Raw genomic sequence first — 19,433 nt, 5'->3', positions numbered from 1 at the left:
CCTTTTGGGATTGTTAGTTATTTCATTCCTTTTATAGAGAGAAGTTTGGATCTTCATAGGGAGAATTAGATTAGATTAGATTTTAGAGAGAGAAAACATTAGTTCTTAGCATTTTTAGAGAGAGAAAGTGTGGGTTTGATGATTGAAGATTGCTTCATTTGATTTGATTTCTATCAAGTTTGTAAGGATTCTTTACTCTTTAATGCAATTCAAAGTTTGATTTCATTAGTATTGTTGTTTGATTTGATTAATTGATAGTTGATTGATTTTGTTTGTTTCAATTTGATTTCAATTGATGAATTTGGGAATGATGATTAGTTTAGCTTTGATTTTGTTGTTCTTTATGGATTGTGAGTAGTTTATTTGCTAGGGTAGTGGTGAAACATGTATTGATGATGAATTGAGGTTAATTTGGGGGAACATTGATTGAGTTTATGATGTGATTAAATTGGTTGATTGATTACGTGCATGTGTGTGTTTGATTTAGGCTTGATCACCCTAGTTATTCACACTAGATTACATTGTAAGCTTGCTATGATACGGACCATTGATTAGTAAACTTGCAATTTCACGATTGAGGTGCTTTGTGACGTTCCCTAGGTAGTGTTTAGCGTAGTTGACGCTAGTTAGACCTTTAGGTGAACCATCTTAGTATGCTCTTTTGGATACATGATGATTTTCCTTCATATCGCTTGACTTAGTTGGTTTACCCTCCCAAATTACCATTTCCATTATGATTGCATGTGGATCCATTGCTCTAGTGTCTTAGATTGATTTTATACAAGTTTGCATTACCTAGTTTAGCCTTAGCTCTACCTCAAACCCCTTCTTGATTCCGAAATAGCTTGATTTAGACATCGTGCACTTGATATCCATTCTCTTGGGTTCGACCTTGACTTGCCACTACGCTAAATAGGGGTTAGTTAAGCTATAAAATTTTGTTTGATTGGGTGGGGTGGTAGCCCAACGACCTACCGTTCTCCTTCCCATCACTATTCTATAGCAGTCTATTCTCCTCATTATAACAATTTTATGGACTCCTTTTTTCATGTCCTTTGTGGTTGATAATTTATAATGTATTTTACCACTAAGTTAAAGAATCTATCTTTGGAGATGATGTGCCATTATAGACTTATAGGTTAGAGTAGAAGAGTAAAAGAGACCACGTTGTACTCTTATAACTTATAAGTATGGATGCTTTTGGTTGTTAACTATGGTCTTCGATTCCTATTTTATAGTAAAGTTTGAATTTTTACATTGTATAGTTACTCATATTTTTTCGGTCTTTTGTGATATACTTAAAGAAACATACATTCGCACAATATTTTGATTTATTCGGTTCGATATATAACTTTTAATATCCAAGTGTTACAAAAGTTTATTAAGAGAGATAATTAAAAATATCAATACTGCTATACTAAAGTAATTACTGGTATTATCCTCTAATATACGTGTCACTTTCTCAACAAAAATTTTCCAAACCAAAGTTTGTTATTTTTTTTTACATTTTTTTTATTATCTTCTAAAAAAGGTTTGTAACATATTCTTGAACGTAAATATGAAGATTAAATATTGCTTCAAATTGGTAAATATCTCTTAAATTATTAAAAAAAATAAAATACTTTTAATAATTTAAAAATAAAAGGTTTGTTACTATAAACTTTTGATAGGTATATGTGTCACATTAACAACAAAAAAATTTCCGCAAATTATTTTTCTTTTTTTTTTCGTTAAAAAATTACATGATAATAAAAAAGTTACAATAATTTATGAAAAAAAAAATATTAAATTTTTTTTTAAGATAGACATTAAATGAATTTAAATTTCAAAAAAAAAAATGTTATATAACTCATTCCATTTAAACTAACTTTATTTTAATTGACTTTAATTTTATGATTTACAAGTCTTATTACTATATAACCGTGCATGACACGGGGCAAAAACTAGTTAATAGTATATATTGTGTTTTGTGCAAATTTAAAACTTTAAATTGAATATTTTAATGTAAAACTCTAAATTGAAAGATAAGATAATATATCAATGTATTCACTGCTAGAACTCATCATGTGTTTGGTCTAAGGATCCACAAGAGAAATACTATCTCCGTTAAATGTTAAGTGCAATTTTGGGGTATTATTTGTGAGATATAAAATATTCTAAAGTTGCACATAACATTTAATGGGGGTAGTATAAGATACAAAGGAGGATGGAGAGATTTGGAATTATGGTCTATCACATACATAAATCCTCAATCTTAATCATTAGATATGTATATCGCGCATTCATGTTTAATTCAAACTTTGACTTGACATTATAAATAATTAAAATATCTAATAATAATACTTCTATAATAATAAATTAATAAAAAGTGTTGGGTGGAAAGACGTGTCAATTTACTTATTTATTTTGTCTACCGGGTCTTATGTGACATAATCTACCCAATTTAACAAGTATGAATTATATGATGAATTGTGTATTTGTGCATACCCACTGTTTTTTTTTTTTTTCGAGGGTGAGGTTTAAAAAAGGGGACAGAGCACATAAGAGTATAAGACCTTTCACTTAGCTATTTCCCATATTTATGGCAGTATAATTACCAACAATCAACATAGTAGTACAAATTAAGCAAAACAAATTATACTAAAAAAGAAGGTTTTTTTATTGACCTAAAATTAGGATTTTGTTAATCAAAGTTCCTAGAATGGAAAATGTATACGTCACATAACAATAACACACTTTCCAGAAACAATCAATTTTATATTTTTATTCAATTCATTCATATAAAATCTCCATAAATAAAAAAAATAAAAATAAAAATAAAAATAAAATAAAAATAAAAATGGTGGTATCTCATGCATGGCTTCTTTCCATTGGAACCGTATAAAGCTTACACGAGGATCCCATTTTCTCTCATATTATGTTTATGCTCTCTTCTTTTGCTTTTTCTCTGCCACCCCAGATTCTCTCTCTTTTTTTTGAGACCCACTAATTTATATTCGCTTTCCAATTCTTGTATGTTCTTCAATTTTTCTGGGGTTTGATCAATTTTCAACTTTTGTTGAATTGATCAAACTAATTTACAGCAATTTCTGGCGCTTTTACCATAGGGTGAGACCTAAATTAATTAATTTTGGTTGCTTAGTTTTTTTGGCATTGTTAATTTTATATTATATGCATTTTTTTTTTTGAGGTGGGTGTTTGTTGTTTTACTTGAATTTTAATTTTTTTTGGGTTAGAGGTTTATTTTGGATGTTTGTTTAATTGGGTATTGTTTTATAGGTGTTTTTATGTGGTGCGCATTTGTTGTTTTTATTGATCATTGGTTAATTACTTGATTACAGTTAAATTTTCAATTTTTTGTTTTTAAATTTCATGAGTGCTGTGAATTATGTTTTGTTTCAACTGTATGTTTGAGCTTTTTATTGAGAATATTTTGATAGTAATGATTTCTTATAGACTTGTCTAACGGGTGGAGTGGAGAGCATATCGAATTATTTCGGGTTTGGATCATTTTCGGGTTGTTTTAATTTAATAGGAACCCATTTAATTGGTTTTTTTATTTTCTTCTGTCTTTGTATTAAGGTCTTTTTGTACGTGAAAACTGATATTTGTTGAAAGTACAAGAGAGCAAACTTAATTGGGTTTTCAAGGATTTCTTGTGTGCTGTTTTTCATAATTCATTACAGTAGCTAATTCTTATGTAACAATATCTAGTATTATTTGATTGTGTGATGATTTTGGACTAAGATAATATCTGTGAAAGCTGAATGTTCATTGCTTTAGATTATAAATGTAGTAATTATCCTAGGGGTGAATTATATATTAGATTCTTTGTGGGTTACAGATTGAGCATATGCCTGGAAACAAGTATAATGGTAATTCGAATGTACCGTCGAGTAGAATATCCAGGCTACTGGAATTGAGGCAGTTAAAGAGAACAAGCAGGGCTAACAATGAATTTCCGGATAACAATAGCCCCGAGCCTGGTGGTGGGCATGATTTTTCGCATGTTGAAAAATACTTAGCAGATGCTGTGGCTGGAAGTCCTACACAAAGGCTGTTAGTGGTTGCTAACCGTTTACCGGTATCTGCTGTTAGGAGAGGTGAAGACTCTTGGTCATTGGAAATTAGTGCTGGAGGGCTGGTTAGTGCTCTTTTAGGTAATCTTACGCTTTCATTTTGATCAGTGTCAATTCTGGAATTATGTGCATGGAACTATATTGTAGCAAGCTTCCTAAAGTTCAATTATTAAGTAGAATTTTGAATTATATGCAAAAGGTGTAAAGGAATTTGAGGCAAGGTGGATTGGATGGGCTGGTGTTAATGTTCCTGATGAAGTCGGACAAAAAGCTCTCACAAAGGCTCTTGCAGAGAAGGTTTGTTATTTTGACTGATTACTGGATCATATGTACTTTCTTTGCGAGGATTCCTTCTGCATGACATTTAGTATTACTGTGCTATGAGCTTTCTCATGTGATTGCAGAGGTGTATACCTGTTTTTCTAGATGAAGAGATAGTGCATCAATATTATAATGGTTACTGCAACAACATATTGTGGCCTCTTTTTCATTATCTTGGTCTACCTCAAGAGGATAGGCTTGCTACCACAAGAAGTTTTCAATCTCAGTTTGCTGCTTACAAGAAGGCGAATCAGATGTTTGCTGATGTAGTAAATCAGCACTATGAAGAAGGTGATGTTGTTTGGTGTCATGATTATCATCTCATGTTCCTCCCAGAGTGCCTAAAAAAGCATAACAGCAATATGAAAGTTGGATGGTTTCTCCACACCCCATTTCCTTCCTCTGAAATCCATAGAACCTTGCCATCTCGTTCAGAATTGCTCCGTGCAGTTCTTGCTGCTGATTTGGTTGGGTAAGTCATCCTTTATTCACTATGTTTTGTTAATGTTTTACATGCACAAGCTATGGTTTTTATTGGTCCATGTCATATATATCACAACTTCACAAGTTTGAGTCTGATCCTAGTTTTATATCATCTACTTCATCCGTTCTTTTTAGTTGGCTTGTTTTGACTTTTGACACTATTCATAAAATTCTACTTCGACTACCTTTTTTGTGATTTATAGTTATAATTAAACATAGTCACGTGGGATCTTGTTAGAATTGTTTTAATAATATTTTCACTGGTACTCAATGCATGCAATGCGTGCCGATATTTCATATATTTATGTACATTAATCCTTGTAGAGAAGATATAAATAAATCCAAGGTTAACAATGTGTAATTAAAAAGATCAAAGAAAAGTTTTTCAACAAATGAATTATACTCCTTATTCATATGTGCATAAGTAAGTTGTCTAAATATATGTGTCTCGGAACCCCTGTCTTCTGATTGACAAAAGAACTGGGTTCTAATATGTGCTTATGTTATGTAACTGGAGTTTAATAGGATGTAGTGTAATAAATTATTTGATGGATGGCTGCTCTATAAATTATCAACTGCTCATAGTTTGGATTTTTGTGTCGTCAATTTGTCACAACTCATTTCTGTTATTGTGCTGTTACACAACAGTTTATTGGGTTCTTGTTGGTGCTTGCTTCTGTTTGTAAAGCTGTGTAGTTTTAGAATAAGCAAATAAGTAATCACATTGTTGAAATTGTGTTGTGATTATATTTAATTTTTAATTTTTTTTTATTTAATTTTTTTTTTTTTATAATTAAGTATTATCTATTACGCAGCATTGATTCATTATTACAGCACTTTAGTGTATCATAATTTGTGGAATCTAAGTATGGTACAAGTAACATTTGATGGAGGACATAAGCATTTAAGACATGATCTTATGGTTGCTTCATTCACTTGATAGGATTCTTTTGCTTGCTGCATAACTATAGTATAGTAAAAAATCTATCCTGGCTTAGTGCAAAATACTGTATCTTGGTAAAAAGTAAGTGTTTTTAGTAGCATTGCAACAGGTTGATATCTCTAGTTTTCATCATTTTACTAATTTGGGGAGTGTAAATGCTAATTCGAATTTTATTAAATATGTAGTCACAAATTGGTCATTTTGTCAAATAGTGGTTATACATCACTGGTTTTAAGGGAAGTATACGTCCACATATTCAGCAATAGGGGTTGTTACCATGCTAATATTATTAGCTCTGACCTCTGAGTGGGTACAGAAGTTCTACAAATATCTGGTTGTAGATTATATGTTCACAAACTCGTCTTCTGGAGTGGTGCATTATTAAATGTATTTTTTGACGGCAGAAAATTATATCTGGGCATCAACTGGATACTTATGTGTAAATATTGACTGTGATTAAACTGTAAAGATTCAGCATTCAAGTTGCATTACTGTTCAAATTTTGTTAACTCTACTATCAATGTTGTTCCTTGCAGTTTTCATACCTATGATTATGCTAGGCACTTTGTTAGTGCTTGCACTCGTATTCTTGGGCTTGAAGGCACACCTGAAGGTGTAGAGGATGATCAAGGAAGATTGACCCGTGTGGCTGCTGTATGTTCAAGCAATATGTTTTTTTTTTTGTTAGCTTGTTGATTTAGAGTTGGCTGATATCATGCTTTTTTTTATAATGTCTAATTTCATGTTATAATAATTTTCTTGTTTCTGTTGATAATTTCCAGTTTCCTATTGGGATCGATTCTGATCGTTTCATTCGAGCACTTGAAGTTCCTCAAGTTCAAGAGCATATCAAGGAATTAATGGAAAGATTTGCTGGTCGGAAGGTAAGTTGTTGTCTATTTTGAGCTCAGTTCAGTGTCTTCTTGTAAATTTATCATTTATAACATTTTAATTTTTTGGCGACTGCCAACTCCTGTATTTTCTAAATGACTTTGATGAAGTTAATGAATTTGTGTGGAATCACCTCTTTTGTGCAACAAAGAATATTAAGTGCAGCATAAAGATTCAATGAAGTATGTAATAAAGAGTTGTTGTATAACAAGGGTGTTTAACTGTTTACTCACAATATAACTTAAGCTGTTACAGAGTTATAGAAGAGAGCTATGGAGTACAATTTTTTTTAGACAGAGTAGAGTTCAGTAGACAGCCTCATTTCCTAGCATAAGCTGTTATGTAATTTTAGCAGAGAGTTACAATCTGATTGGTTTGATCAGTTGATATCAATGGCATCATATAGGTGTTTCATATCAATGAATAACCAGATTCCACGTTATATGTTGAGATTCAGATGTCTTTGATGTACAAAAAAAGAGGAATTACTTAAATAAATAAGATGATTGGTGAGATTTTGTAGACGGATTTGGGTAAATCCTCCATTTGCTAATTTTGAAGATCTGTTCTGCTTCCACCCGGCTTTTCTTGCTTGAATGCTACTTGCCAACAAAATTGATTGCTTTTTTTGGTGGTAGAGATAATAGTCATTGCCAGAAGTTGGAATTTGTATTGAGGATGCCATTGGATGATAAAACTCAGTATTAATTATACATTCCTATCACAAGGCCAGTGTTACCTGAAACTCTGGAATGCAGTACGTCTGCTGCATAGAATGGGTACAGGAACAACATTCACTGCCCAGTTTAGTTAACTTATTTAAACTTATACTAGTGTGCTGTATTTGGAGCTGAGTGGCAGGGGAATTTGTGAATCAGATAACATCATGCCAGACTGATAATGTCAATTGGTGCTGCAAAGGGCTAATCAATTTTTGGTGCAGTGTTCATCAGTCTGGTTTTTGGTGCATATGTGCTTATCTTGGGATTTGTAGTATATCTATGCCATCCTAGGCTGCTACTGCTTGTTATCTTCTTCCTAATCGTCTATTTGAATTGTGTCAATTTATCACTATGCTACACAAGTTTTCATTCTAGTGGTATATGAATTTCACTGTGGCAGGTAATGCTAGGTGTTGATCGGCTTGATATGATCAAAGGAATTCCACAAAAGATACTCGCCTTTGAAAAATTTCTTGAGGAAAATCCTTACTGGCGGGATAGAGTTGTTCTTCTCCAAATCGCTGTTCCAACAAGAACAGATGTTCCTGAATGTAAGCTCCGCTCTAATAAAACCTCCCCTCCCCTCCCATCCCCTACGTCCCACTTAAAAAAAAGTTTAAATAAGCATATATGTTTGCGGGCACTCACATATACATAACATTACGTGCGTGTATAGCTCTAATAGGAAAATTTGTCACAAACCACCTTATAAGAAACAAACATTGTTATAAATCACCTTGTAAATTTTTTATATTAAAACAAATATGATTTTAAATTTTTTGTCGCCTTTACTCAGATTATGGTCGTTGACCCACTATTCCGGTGTTGACCCCTACATCATAACCCCACCACTGCGACCTGCACCAGCGTTGCTGACCTATCAGCTGCCAACTCGAAACCATCCTTAGCGGCCCAAAACCCTACACTAACCACCCAAAACCACCCACCCAACCAGAAACCACCCCTCACCGGCCAGAAAACCACCCTAGCCACTCGGAAAACCGGCGCTCTCACTCCATGAAGACCACCATACAACCTCCTCTTCCCCTCCCCCACCTATGAAACCTTCTTCCCTATCTTTCTCCTTCTCGCATCTCTTTCAGTGGGGGATGGGGAAGGGGAAGTGGTGGCTGAGGGTTTCGGGGGTGAGGGGAGGGGTGGTGTGGCTGAGGATTTCGCGGGGAGGGGAAGGGGTTTCTAGGGTTTTGGGGGGAAGGGGGTAGGGGTTTTATGGAAGGGGAGGAGTTTTCTAGAGTTTAGTTGGGTAGGGGGGGGGGGGGGGGGTAAGGGGAAGGGCAACTGTGGGGGGGGGGGGGGGGGGTTGGGGCGGCTGGGTGTTTAGGGGGAGGAGAGGGGTGGCAAGTTGGTGCTAGGCTAGCGAGTGGTGGTTTCGGATTGAAAGGGTGGTTAGGGCATCAAAGCTGGTGTAGGTGGGGTGGTGATGTAGGGGTTAACGTTGGAATAATGGGTCAACAGCCATATTCTTGGCTCTTGACAAAAACTTTTTGAAATTAGGTCTGTTTTAACAAAAAAACTACTAGTATTATAAGTTGGATTTTCACAAAATTTGTGTTTTATAAGGTGTTTTTAACAAATTTTTGCATTTAGTAGATAATAGCAATATTGGTACATATATACACCATTGGTCCTCTTTACTATAAATATTTTCTAAGTTCTTATAGGTTCAATGTGGAAATGAAATGTAATTGTATGCATACATTGAATGTTACTGTTGTACATTATGCTGGTTGAGGTTTTGTTCAACATGATGACTGAATAGTTTGTTTGATTGATGTCTGCCATCAAGTTAATTGTACCGTGTGCTTTTATGTAATGTTCAGCTGTGTATCATGTGGCTGGCTTAAATTATCATTATGTATTAAGTTTAGAACCTTCAAGAAGCCATACAAGGGATGCTTTTTTTTTTTTTTTTTTTTTCTAATCTTTAGGAAGTACGGTACACTAATTGATATGATGATAAGCTGAATACTTTCAGCTCAATGGTTAAAAATTGCTGAGGTTGGGGGTGATATCTTCTGGGTAAGTAGTGAAAGGTATCAGTTGTCCTTTACTGTGATCCATCCCCTATTGTCCTATTATAGGTTGGCACATGTAGCTTAGGCTGATGGTGTTATGAAATATGGAGTTTCCGCATGTCAGCTACTTCTGAGTGTTCTGACTCCTGATAAATTTTGTGTTGTTGACATGAGATATACAAAAAGCTACCATGGAAGAGAATCAGTTGTACTTTTATTTATTTATTTATATATCTAATTTATCATTATTATTATTTTTATTGTGATATTTCAAAAGATGATGCAATTTTATAGAGGTAATGCAAGTATATTTGGAACATTTATCATTATCCGATTTGTCCTGTATTTTTACTGTTGTCTGATTGTTATTTGTGCTCCATAAGTTTCTGAAGTTTATGTCTTTTATTGCTCCATGACTACATTCTGGTGTGTATCTTTATCTTTTCTCTTTTTTTTTTAATCTTTTTGCAGATCAAAAACTTACGAGTCAAGTTCATGAAATAGTCGGACGCATTAATGGGAGATTTGGAACTTTATCCCGTGTTCCTATACATCATTTGGTCAGTTTTAAACTCTTAATATGTTTTTTTTTTTTTGGTATGTAGTATCAATAATCCTTGATAAGATGCTTGAGTTGCTATGGGATTTGGGATTTTACCTAATCTATTTCCTTATTTATTATTTTCCAATTTTAGTTCTGAAAAGGCTTTGTCTTTCTGTAAAAATGCAATGTTTGTGGCCTTATCTGGGGTAAAGAAATTATATACACCTGCAATATCTATGTAATATTTATTTTCATTATTTGATATTTCTGTATGATTTATATCATTTGGGGGTACCAGGAACAATGTAATCAATGTTGTACCAAGTATTGAAGCTTTTTGTTGGATTTCCAGTCCTTGATAACCATGTGTTGTTATTGTGTTACGGAGGATAGAAATTTCACATTGCTGGTTTCTCTGAATGAAATTGAATTTATTCCGACTAAATATATTAGAGTGGGACACAAAAATGAAGCTGCTTGTTTCTTAACTTGGTTTGATTCCTTTGATATGCTTTCCCATGATTCATTCTCTGTCTATGCTGTACACCATCAATGTTGAGTAGGTTGTAGTTTCCTTACATTGTCCTATGATTAAGGACCAAAATTGAGAAGTGCTTCTTTCTTAGATTCTGTTGCTGTTACCCAATTGAACAAAGTGACATAAATTGGTTTAATGGATGATACTTGTGAAGGCATCGATGACTAGGTATAACTTTGTAGGGATACTTTGGAACTGCAATGACTATCTTATTAAGTTTAGTAGGTCTAAATCAAAGTGATATGGGTATGACCATCGTAAAAATTATCAGCTACAAAATCAAAGTACTCAAACATACAAGTATATCTCAAATGGACACACCTTGCTTGGTAACACACATGAGCTACCCCTGGCAATCCTCTTGTTAAAATGTGTTTAAGAGGATTTCAGAGAGAAAGAAAAGAGAGTGTTGTGAAAGTGATGTACTGATAATTTCCTTAAATAAAATGTAAGAAAATTTTTGATGTGCCAAATTTTGGTCTATCTACAGGCAACCTTAGGTTTGATATCTCCTAAGTCTTCAAATATTGATTAGCCATTCATATGTTATCACCTGTCATGCTGAGGTTGGTCTTTGCATCTTGGCAAGTGAGGTTGATGCCTTCCCATTTGGTTAAGAAGGATACTACTGACATCTTCTTAAGCCTTAGTTCATCTTTAAATAGGATATGACTTTTTTAATAGAATGTCCATTGACCATTGACCACTGTCCATTGACCACAAACATGTACTAGCTGAAGCTAGAGTAGCAAGCATTGAGTTACTGTGCTCCTGTTTATACCTGGTCAATGTGGCATATAGTTGTGTGCTGGCTAGGGTTGGGTGTTGCAGTAACTCACAACTATGTCCAGATTAATGTTCTGTAATATGCATAAACTTCTCATTGGGGGCGGAAATAATACAATTTATTGGAATTTGGAAATATTTAAAACTTATGTATCCACTCAAGCATACATTTCTGTATTTGTCTCATTTTTTAAAGGGAATTGCTGGGCATGACCCTGTGAATCTCTTTAGCCTAATTTGCTGGATACATCTGTATTTTGTGGCATATAATTATTCCACCTGTAGTTTTTACCCAAAGCTGAAGTAGGTGTATGATCTATTTGCAGGATCGTTCTCTGGACTTCCATGCCCTTTGTGCTCTATATGCAGTGACTGGTACAAGTCTCTTACTGACATCTTAACTCTTAAGTATTTAAATTTTCTTGGGTTTTTAATTTTTTGCTCCAAGTGTTATCCATGTGTTTGTTGAGGTTTTTATATTTTATATTTGGTTGAGAAGCCAGATTTTGTTGCTAAAGTTAATACTTGCTGTACTATCCTGAAACATGGTTTACAGTAATTTGGTTGGCATGGTTGACAATCTTGATATTGGTAGAATCATCTCGCCTTCCTTTATGATGACTGTTCATCTAGGCGTACTTTCTGCCCATTGCATGCATAATGTAGAGCAAGACAAGGAATTCATGTGTATAATGCACCGTTACAAGTGAACAACTGGGACTAATGCAAACAGTCTAGGTTCTGTTTTGAATTCGTTTAACATATTACACTTTTAGGCAGAATTGTTTATTTTATATCAACTGAGGTTTAGCCTATCTTCTACAAAATTAATTATTTCCATAGAACTTTATAGAACACATGGTGCTACGAATGGGTTAATTGAAGATGAAGATCAAGAGAAAGGCATTGTTGATGCAGTTGTTCACATATACCTGATTTTTTATTTTTAGCATATGACTATATGAGAGGATTGAACTCTCTTAATACCAAATAAGATATACTATAAAAATGCAGCCTACCAAATTGCTGGTTACCCTTTCTCAATGTCCTCTATATATCTTCTTTCTTTCTCCCTTAGTGTATTCCTAGCTGTTTGACGGTTTTGTTTGGTCTGGTTAGGACCCTGAACTCACAATAATATACATGTCTACTATGTCTATCTTGCTACTTATATAGGTTAAAATTGAGATCTATATCTGATGCACAACCATGCTACGTACACTTGAACCTCCCACCCAACCCTGAATATCGATCAGAAGTATTTTTTATCTCGTAGGTCTAAGGGAATTACTGCTAAGCTCTTAGCTCACATGGAACTGGGTAGTAAGGAGGATTACTTTTCTGTACAAGCTATATCAAATTTCAGCTACCTTCTAACTGCATGTTTATGTCAAGTTTCAGATACCATCTAACTACAAACCATTTCTTCACAGATGTAGCACTGGTCACTTCATTGAGAGATGGCATGAATCTTGTCAGCTATGAGTTTGTGGCTTGCCAAGATGATAAAAAGGGCGTACTCATTCTTAGTGAGGTAAGTCCTAAGATTTTTATAGATACATAATATATATGCATGCCTCATGTACCAAAATGAACCCTGACATTTCATTTTAATGGAAACAAAGTGGATGGACACTTCTGAGGTTGATTTGACCAATTTAGCAGAAATTATTGTCATATGAAACACATGATAAACTTCCTATTTTCTGAACATTACAATTTGGGTTTTGTGGGACATTCACGGACCGTTTTTGTTTTGTTTGCTAATATTCATTGAATTCCAAGTATATGCTTATGAGGGCTGAAATCTCACATAGTCTAAAATTTAGTCTAGTTCTGAATATTATCAGTAATGAATTTTGCAATTAGCCTCTGAATATGTGCCTCTCTGCTGTGTCACTCATGTGTTGCTTTGCCTTTCTTTCACTATAAATCAAACACTCCAATTTGTTCTGGTACCCTCACATAATGCATGTTCGAGCACTGACACACACACACCTTGGAAGTTTGAATTTATTATTCGCTAAACCGAATGAACCGCCAGTGTAGGCATTATAAGAAAATGCTCCCCTTATTCTTGATAGGCTGTTCCCAAAGATACGTTCCTTTTTCTCGTCCTTAATGGCTGAGTTCAATTTAATTCTTTTATGTGGAAAGTTTGCTGGAGCTGCACAATCTTTAGGAGCTGGAGCTCTTTTGGTAAACCCATGGAATATCACAGAGGTAGCTGCTGCAATTGGTAAAGCCTTAAATATGTCAGATGAAGAGAGAGAGAAAAGGCACCAAATTAACTTTTTACATGTTACAGAGCATACTGCTCAGGAGTGGGCTGAATTTTTTGTAAGGTATGTGTTTATAGATTCATTTATGCTTTTAGTTTATTACTAGTGTTAAATTTCCATGGGCATCAAATTCATTCATTGTACACTTGCAACTTCATCCAATTATTCTAAAGATGAGGTGGTGAAAACTTTGTTGTTTGATAAATGCATATCATTGCCCTGGTAATTGAAATGCTGTTCTGAAACACTGATTCTTTGACATGCTGCATTCCTCCTAACTAATGTGCTCCAAACTGATGCATAACATAAAAAAACTCTTAATGAAGTTTAATGTAGAAAAAAGGAAGAAAAATAGAGAATGTTCAAATGAGATTTCAGTAAAAACAAAGGACCTCTCTATCCATGACAAATTAATGATAGTTTTATTAAGGAATTTTTTATTTTTTATTTTTTATATTATTATTATTATTTTTTATTTTTTCATGGTACAGGCTGTTTCCTGGGCAGAGTGCCCTTGAATCTGCCCATGTCAATGAAATAGGAGAATGGACAGATTTTCTGTGTTGCAGTGCTTTTATGCCAGTTATGTGATGTTTGTGTTTGAAGAAGAAAACTTATTCTTGCTTCCTTGTTTTCTGATTTGCTGTGGGACAAAGTAATATAATTAGTATTGTTATGCGCTAAGACGGCTGGGGCTTTTTACAAGTTACTCGATTAGGAAGATACAATTTTTTTGGTTTAATCTGTAATTTTGGTTTTGTGACTAATTTCTCTGCACTCCATTTTTCCAGCTGTAAAAATGAACAAATAAATTTGGGAATTTGATATTGCTTAAATTTTGGCTCAATTGTTTATCATTTCAACTGTTGCGCTGTTTTGTAGTGAGCTGAATGACACAGTTGTAGAGGCTCAATTGAGGATAACACAAATTCGCCCTGTACTTCCAGTTGACTGTGCTGTAAACAATTTCCTGAATTGTAGCAATCGACTACTCATACTGGTATTATACAGTTTGCATTTTGTTTACACTTTCCTTTTCGCTTGATTTCGCTGCAAGTTTGTTTCAAGCTTGCTAATTGGATCAAATTCTGTATGTAAATGTTATACTCCCTATGTCCCACTATTAAGTACTCATTTTGCATTTTTCACAACTTTTAATGCAAATGGGTAAAGCAAATAGATGTTTGCCAACTCATTAATTTCTATTTATGTGCATAAGTACAAACCTAAAAGGACAAAGTACAGTGCAATAATTACAAAAAGGAATAGCGGGTGGGAATCTTGGGATATACCAAGGGATTAAATTGGGACATAAGGGTAAATTGTCCGAAAAAAAATTCTATAAAAAAAAAAATTGGCACTTAATTTTGGGACACCCGACTAGGAATACTAGCACTTCATAGTGGGACGTTGGGAGTATTATACAAGTAACTGTTCTTATGTTCCTTGCTCTATAAAGGGACACCCCTAGATTCAGCTTTCTGTTCTCTAACTTTTCACTAGAGTTTAATGCAGCCTTTTGTTTTTGATTCCAACCCTGCCACCCACAGAAATGGACTAAATTAATAAAAGTTCACTACTTTTTTCCTAAGTCAATTGGAAGTGCCTCACGTGTCGTGTTTTCAGAATGCTATTCCTTCGTAGTCAATGCTGAAGTAATTAGTCTATAGACCATTTGAGTCATGGGAATCGTTTGCTCTGCATCAAGAAGTTAACTATAGAGTACCTTTTGAGATTTATATTTCAATTATTTTATGATCGTTTTTTAGAGAAGTCCATCTTTTAATAGTCCATCTCTTCCATAACCATTGGATGTAAACAGTTATTTAGAAATTGTATACTGACCTACTACAGCTGACTTTACTGACGTGTCTTCTTTATTTCAGGGATTCAATGCTGCCTTGACTGAAGCAATTGATACTCCTGGTAGAAGGGGTGGAGACCAAGTGAAAGACATGAATTTTAAATTGCATCCAGAGCTGAATGGTCCTCTGAGTGTGCTGTGCAATGATCCAAAATCAACAATCGTGATCCTCAGTGGAAGTCGCAGAATTGATTTAGATAATGTATTAACTTATCCTAAGCTCTTTAATTTTATTTTTTTCCTGCTTCTATGATTGTAGTCTAGCTAGAGTAGAACTTTATTCATTTTGCTAATATTTGAGGAACAAGTTGTCATCATGTTAGGCATGAGATTGGACATGGTTCTTAATCCTAACATGTATATTTTCTGGTTCTAATCTTATTTGTCTAGAATTTTGGGGACTATGACATGTGGTTGGCAGCAGAGCACGGAATGTTCTTACGGCATACAAGAAGAGGAGATTGGATGACGACGATGCCTGAGCATTTGAATCTGGATTGGATTCCCAGTGTATATGTACTACTTCTTGTCCCTGCCTCATGATTGAAAGTTTCACAGAGTCTTCTGAGCTTTATATGTATATATATTATGTCTAATTTCTGTAATTACTCCTGTTTGATTGATTTTTATGTAGCATGTATTTGAGTATTTCAAGGAAAGAACTCCTCGTTCGACTATTGAACTTCGTGATACCTCCCTTGTATGGAATTATAAATATGCTGGTATGTTTCATGCCCTAGTTAGTTTTCAAGCTTGGTAACTTTCGTTTTCTTATATATATATTGATGTATATTATGATTCGGCCTCTGCAGATTTCGAGTTTGGAAGATTGCAAGCAAGAGATATGTTGCAGCATCTTTGGACTGGCCCTATTTCAAATGCATCCGTAGAAGTTGTGCAAGGTAGTAGGTCTGTTGAGGTTCGACCAGTTGGTGTTACAAAGGTGATTTTTCTTTTTTTAAATAATCAATTTATCATTGCTTTAGATATTTATTTGTGGGAAGGCATTTACATATGTAAATTCTTTCCATTTGTGATTCTGAATGCAGGGCTCTGCTATTGATCGCATATTGGGGGAGATAGTGCACAGTAAACCATTGAAATCACCAATTGATTATGTCTTATGCATTGGTCATTTTCTGGAGAAGGTAAAATCCTAATCTTTGATCCCAGCATTTTTCATGGTTGCTGTAACTGGGGAAAAAAAATGCTGTACTGGATTTTTAATTCCTTGGGTCATAACAGCCCCTTCATTAAACCCTCCTGTTCAAGAGATCCTACTTTGTGCTGTTTTATTCTTTATTGCCATTATTGGCTTTCCAGCAGTAAAACAGGATGAGTGTGAAATGATTTCATGTTCAATCTATTAATCTCTACTAAGTAATGATAGCAGGATTGAATCGACTTATATCACATACCTCGTATATGAATCTTTTGGTAAATGGTCATGTATAGTTAGGAAGACTAAAGTAAGTTACACATCAAATGAGCTGTTATACTTGGTGAGTTTAGATGACTAACAGAGGTCACAAGTTGCTCTGTGCCAATTCTATAAGTATATTATTGTATTTGTTGTGTTACTCTTCCCTGGACTATCTTTTAAGTGTGATGATTGATTTGCTTAAAGCCAATGATCAAAGAACTCAAGGGGTGTCACTATCTGAGGTTTGAAGTATTTATGGGAACAAGTTGAGACGATTTTATTTGTGTATCTATTTAAACTACATCACCTTAAAGTCAAAGGCATTGGCTATTGGGTAAGAATCATGCAACCTCATCATAAATGTTCTTAGTCTCATGTAAGCTTATTTAAAGAATGATAAATTGACCTGTTTGCCCTTTCAAGCTTGGTGAATAAGGTTAAGGTTAAAAACTTAAAATGCCCTTATTTAATACATAGAAGTCTATCAGCAAACCAAAGCTTTAAAACCCCAGACCCCAGTTAGGAACAGGCTGATGGTGCATAGAAGTTAGATGCGTTATGTAGAAGTTAGGGTTTCAACATGCACAGGCAACAGAAAGGTCATTGTATCTGTGATTGCATATAGACAAAACAAGGTGTCATAAATACTTCAGAAGAGGGAAGAAATAGAAATACTAAAAAGAATCAAGTTATATTAAGAAGTCCTATTTTTGAGGCCATTGCCACCGACTTGTTCTCTGATTTCACAAATTTTTCCTATAATTAGTTTTGATAATTCCTTTCACATCACTCTTTCTTGATGAGGACATCTATGCCTCACTTTTCCACCTCCTTTCAATTTTTTTGGAAAGCACCAAAATTGAACTTGTGAGCACTCATGTTCATTGTTTTTTTAGCCATCCATTCTCTCGCATACGTTTATATAGCTTACCATATTCTTTCATGCAACAAAGTATGATGGGGACTACATGAGTAGTTTATGGTTGAAATTCCTTGCCCATTTACTAAGGAACTTCACTCCTTATTCCTCACCTATTAGTGTTATAGAACCACTTCATTTTCTTTTTATATATTTCTTCCCAAAACTCCTTTTATTAATTAGATCTGAAATAATTACTGCTAGCATGATTGCTTCTCATCTCAGCGAAATTGTTTTGCCAACGGATATATGTTTCAGTGTACTAAATGTCACATCCAAGTCATTCATGTTGACTCAGTACCAACCCAACAGAGAAGCCAAAAATATCACAACTCAAGTAAATCTAGTAACTGTTCATTTTAGCATTAAACCTTTCAGTTATAATCTGTTTTAGGTCTAATTTCCTTTCTGTAATGTTCTTTCACTTGCTCTTTATTTCCCCATCCAATAGGCTACCATGTTTCATATATTGTCAGTTTCCTCGATACATTTACGCTGAAGACTAAAAATGCAGTTGTGGGCAACTTGTTATCCATACTATGAAACAACTATTTTTTTTTTTTTTTTTTTTTTTTTTTTTTTTGAAGAAAACTATGAAACAACTAATGATTCCATGCAACTGGCTGATGAATGATTTGCGCAGAATTAGTCTGCGTCTGACATTGTTTAGAGTCTTCTCTTGCGTGTTACTTGATGGAACCCTGTGCGCATATATTTTGCGCTTTATTTTTATTGAATTTGACATTTAGCTTCAAACTATGCTGGAAAATGATAGAAAGCATGTTCAATCTGTTTCAGGGCTCCCCAGCCTTCAGACAATAACATCATTTACTGGAATTAATGTGGTGTTTTTTTTTATTTTGTCCAGGACGAAGATGTGTACACTTTTTTTGAGCCAGAGCTTCCCTCTGACAATGGGAATCACCCAAGAACGAAAGCATTTGATACTTCAAAGTTTCCTGAAAGACCACCACCAAAGCCTCCAGCCAATAGAGGTGGATCAAAAGCATCGCATGGAAAGACCCAACGTTCAACCCCAAACTCAGAGAAGATGTCAAATCATAACGGTGGGGTCTCACGGAAGCAATCATCAGAGAAGACCTCCTGGAACGTGCTGGACCTTAAGAAAGATGACTATTTCTCCTGTGCTGTCGGGAGAACTCGGACCAGTGCTCGTTACACAATAGGATCTTCAGATGACGTTGTCTCATTTTTAACAAGATTAGCTGAAGCATCTTTGTCCGTATCATGAACTTCAAAATCCTGACCTTATACCCTAGTCTCAATTCTTTTAGCGCTGTTGATTCTTGCTACCTATAGGGATATTGAATAATTAGAATGATTGTAGAGCCTAGTACAAGGCATGTCTGACAGTTAAAGAGTTGCTAACTGATTCTAATAGTCATGAATTTCGATTATCATCTTGTATCATGACGACTATAACTCACACTATTTGATCAATCTATATTAGAGAAGCACTTACCCCTATTAAAGATGTTTATATACGGTGTGCCTACAAAAAAGGATACGAAATATTAAGTATCAATTTTGAAGGAGAGAATATGGAAGAAGCTGAATGGTTTAAGGAGAAACTACTATCAA

At 34.5% G+C, this 19,433-nt stretch overlaps 1 protein-coding gene across 1 annotated transcript; it reads left to right on the top strand.

Annotated features, from left to right (window-relative positions):
* Positions 1-2,811: 2,811 nt before the first annotated feature.
* LOC145574770 (alpha,alpha-trehalose-phosphate synthase [UDP-forming] 1-like) lies at positions 2,812-19,319 on the top strand. Its single transcript, XM_081632627.1, has 18 exons — positions 2,812-3,108; positions 3,845-4,160; positions 4,279-4,376; positions 4,484-4,872; positions 6,363-6,480; positions 6,609-6,710; positions 7,840-7,990; positions 9,947-10,035; positions 11,670-11,718; positions 12,777-12,877; positions 13,501-13,688; positions 14,508-14,625; positions 15,512-15,691; positions 15,880-16,005; positions 16,124-16,211; positions 16,302-16,432; positions 16,539-16,637; positions 18,700-19,319. Exons 2-18 carry the CDS (start codon positions 3,854-3,856, stop codon positions 19,081-19,083), a joined length of 2,718 nt encoding a protein of 905 aa, XP_081488753.1. The 5' UTR covers positions 2,812-3,108; positions 3,845-3,853; the 3' UTR covers positions 19,084-19,319.
* Positions 19,320-19,433: the final 114 nt, after the last annotated feature.

This window comes from Chenopodium album, chromosome 13 (assembly GCF_948465745.1).
Source record: "Chenopodium album chromosome 13, dcCheAlbu1.1, whole genome shotgun sequence".
In the NCBI taxonomy this organism is placed as follows: Eukaryota; Viridiplantae; Streptophyta; class Magnoliopsida; order Caryophyllales; family Amaranthaceae; genus Chenopodium; species Chenopodium album.
Note: the sequence above shows the minus strand (reverse complement) of the source record. Positions and strands in the feature narration are given on the sequence as shown.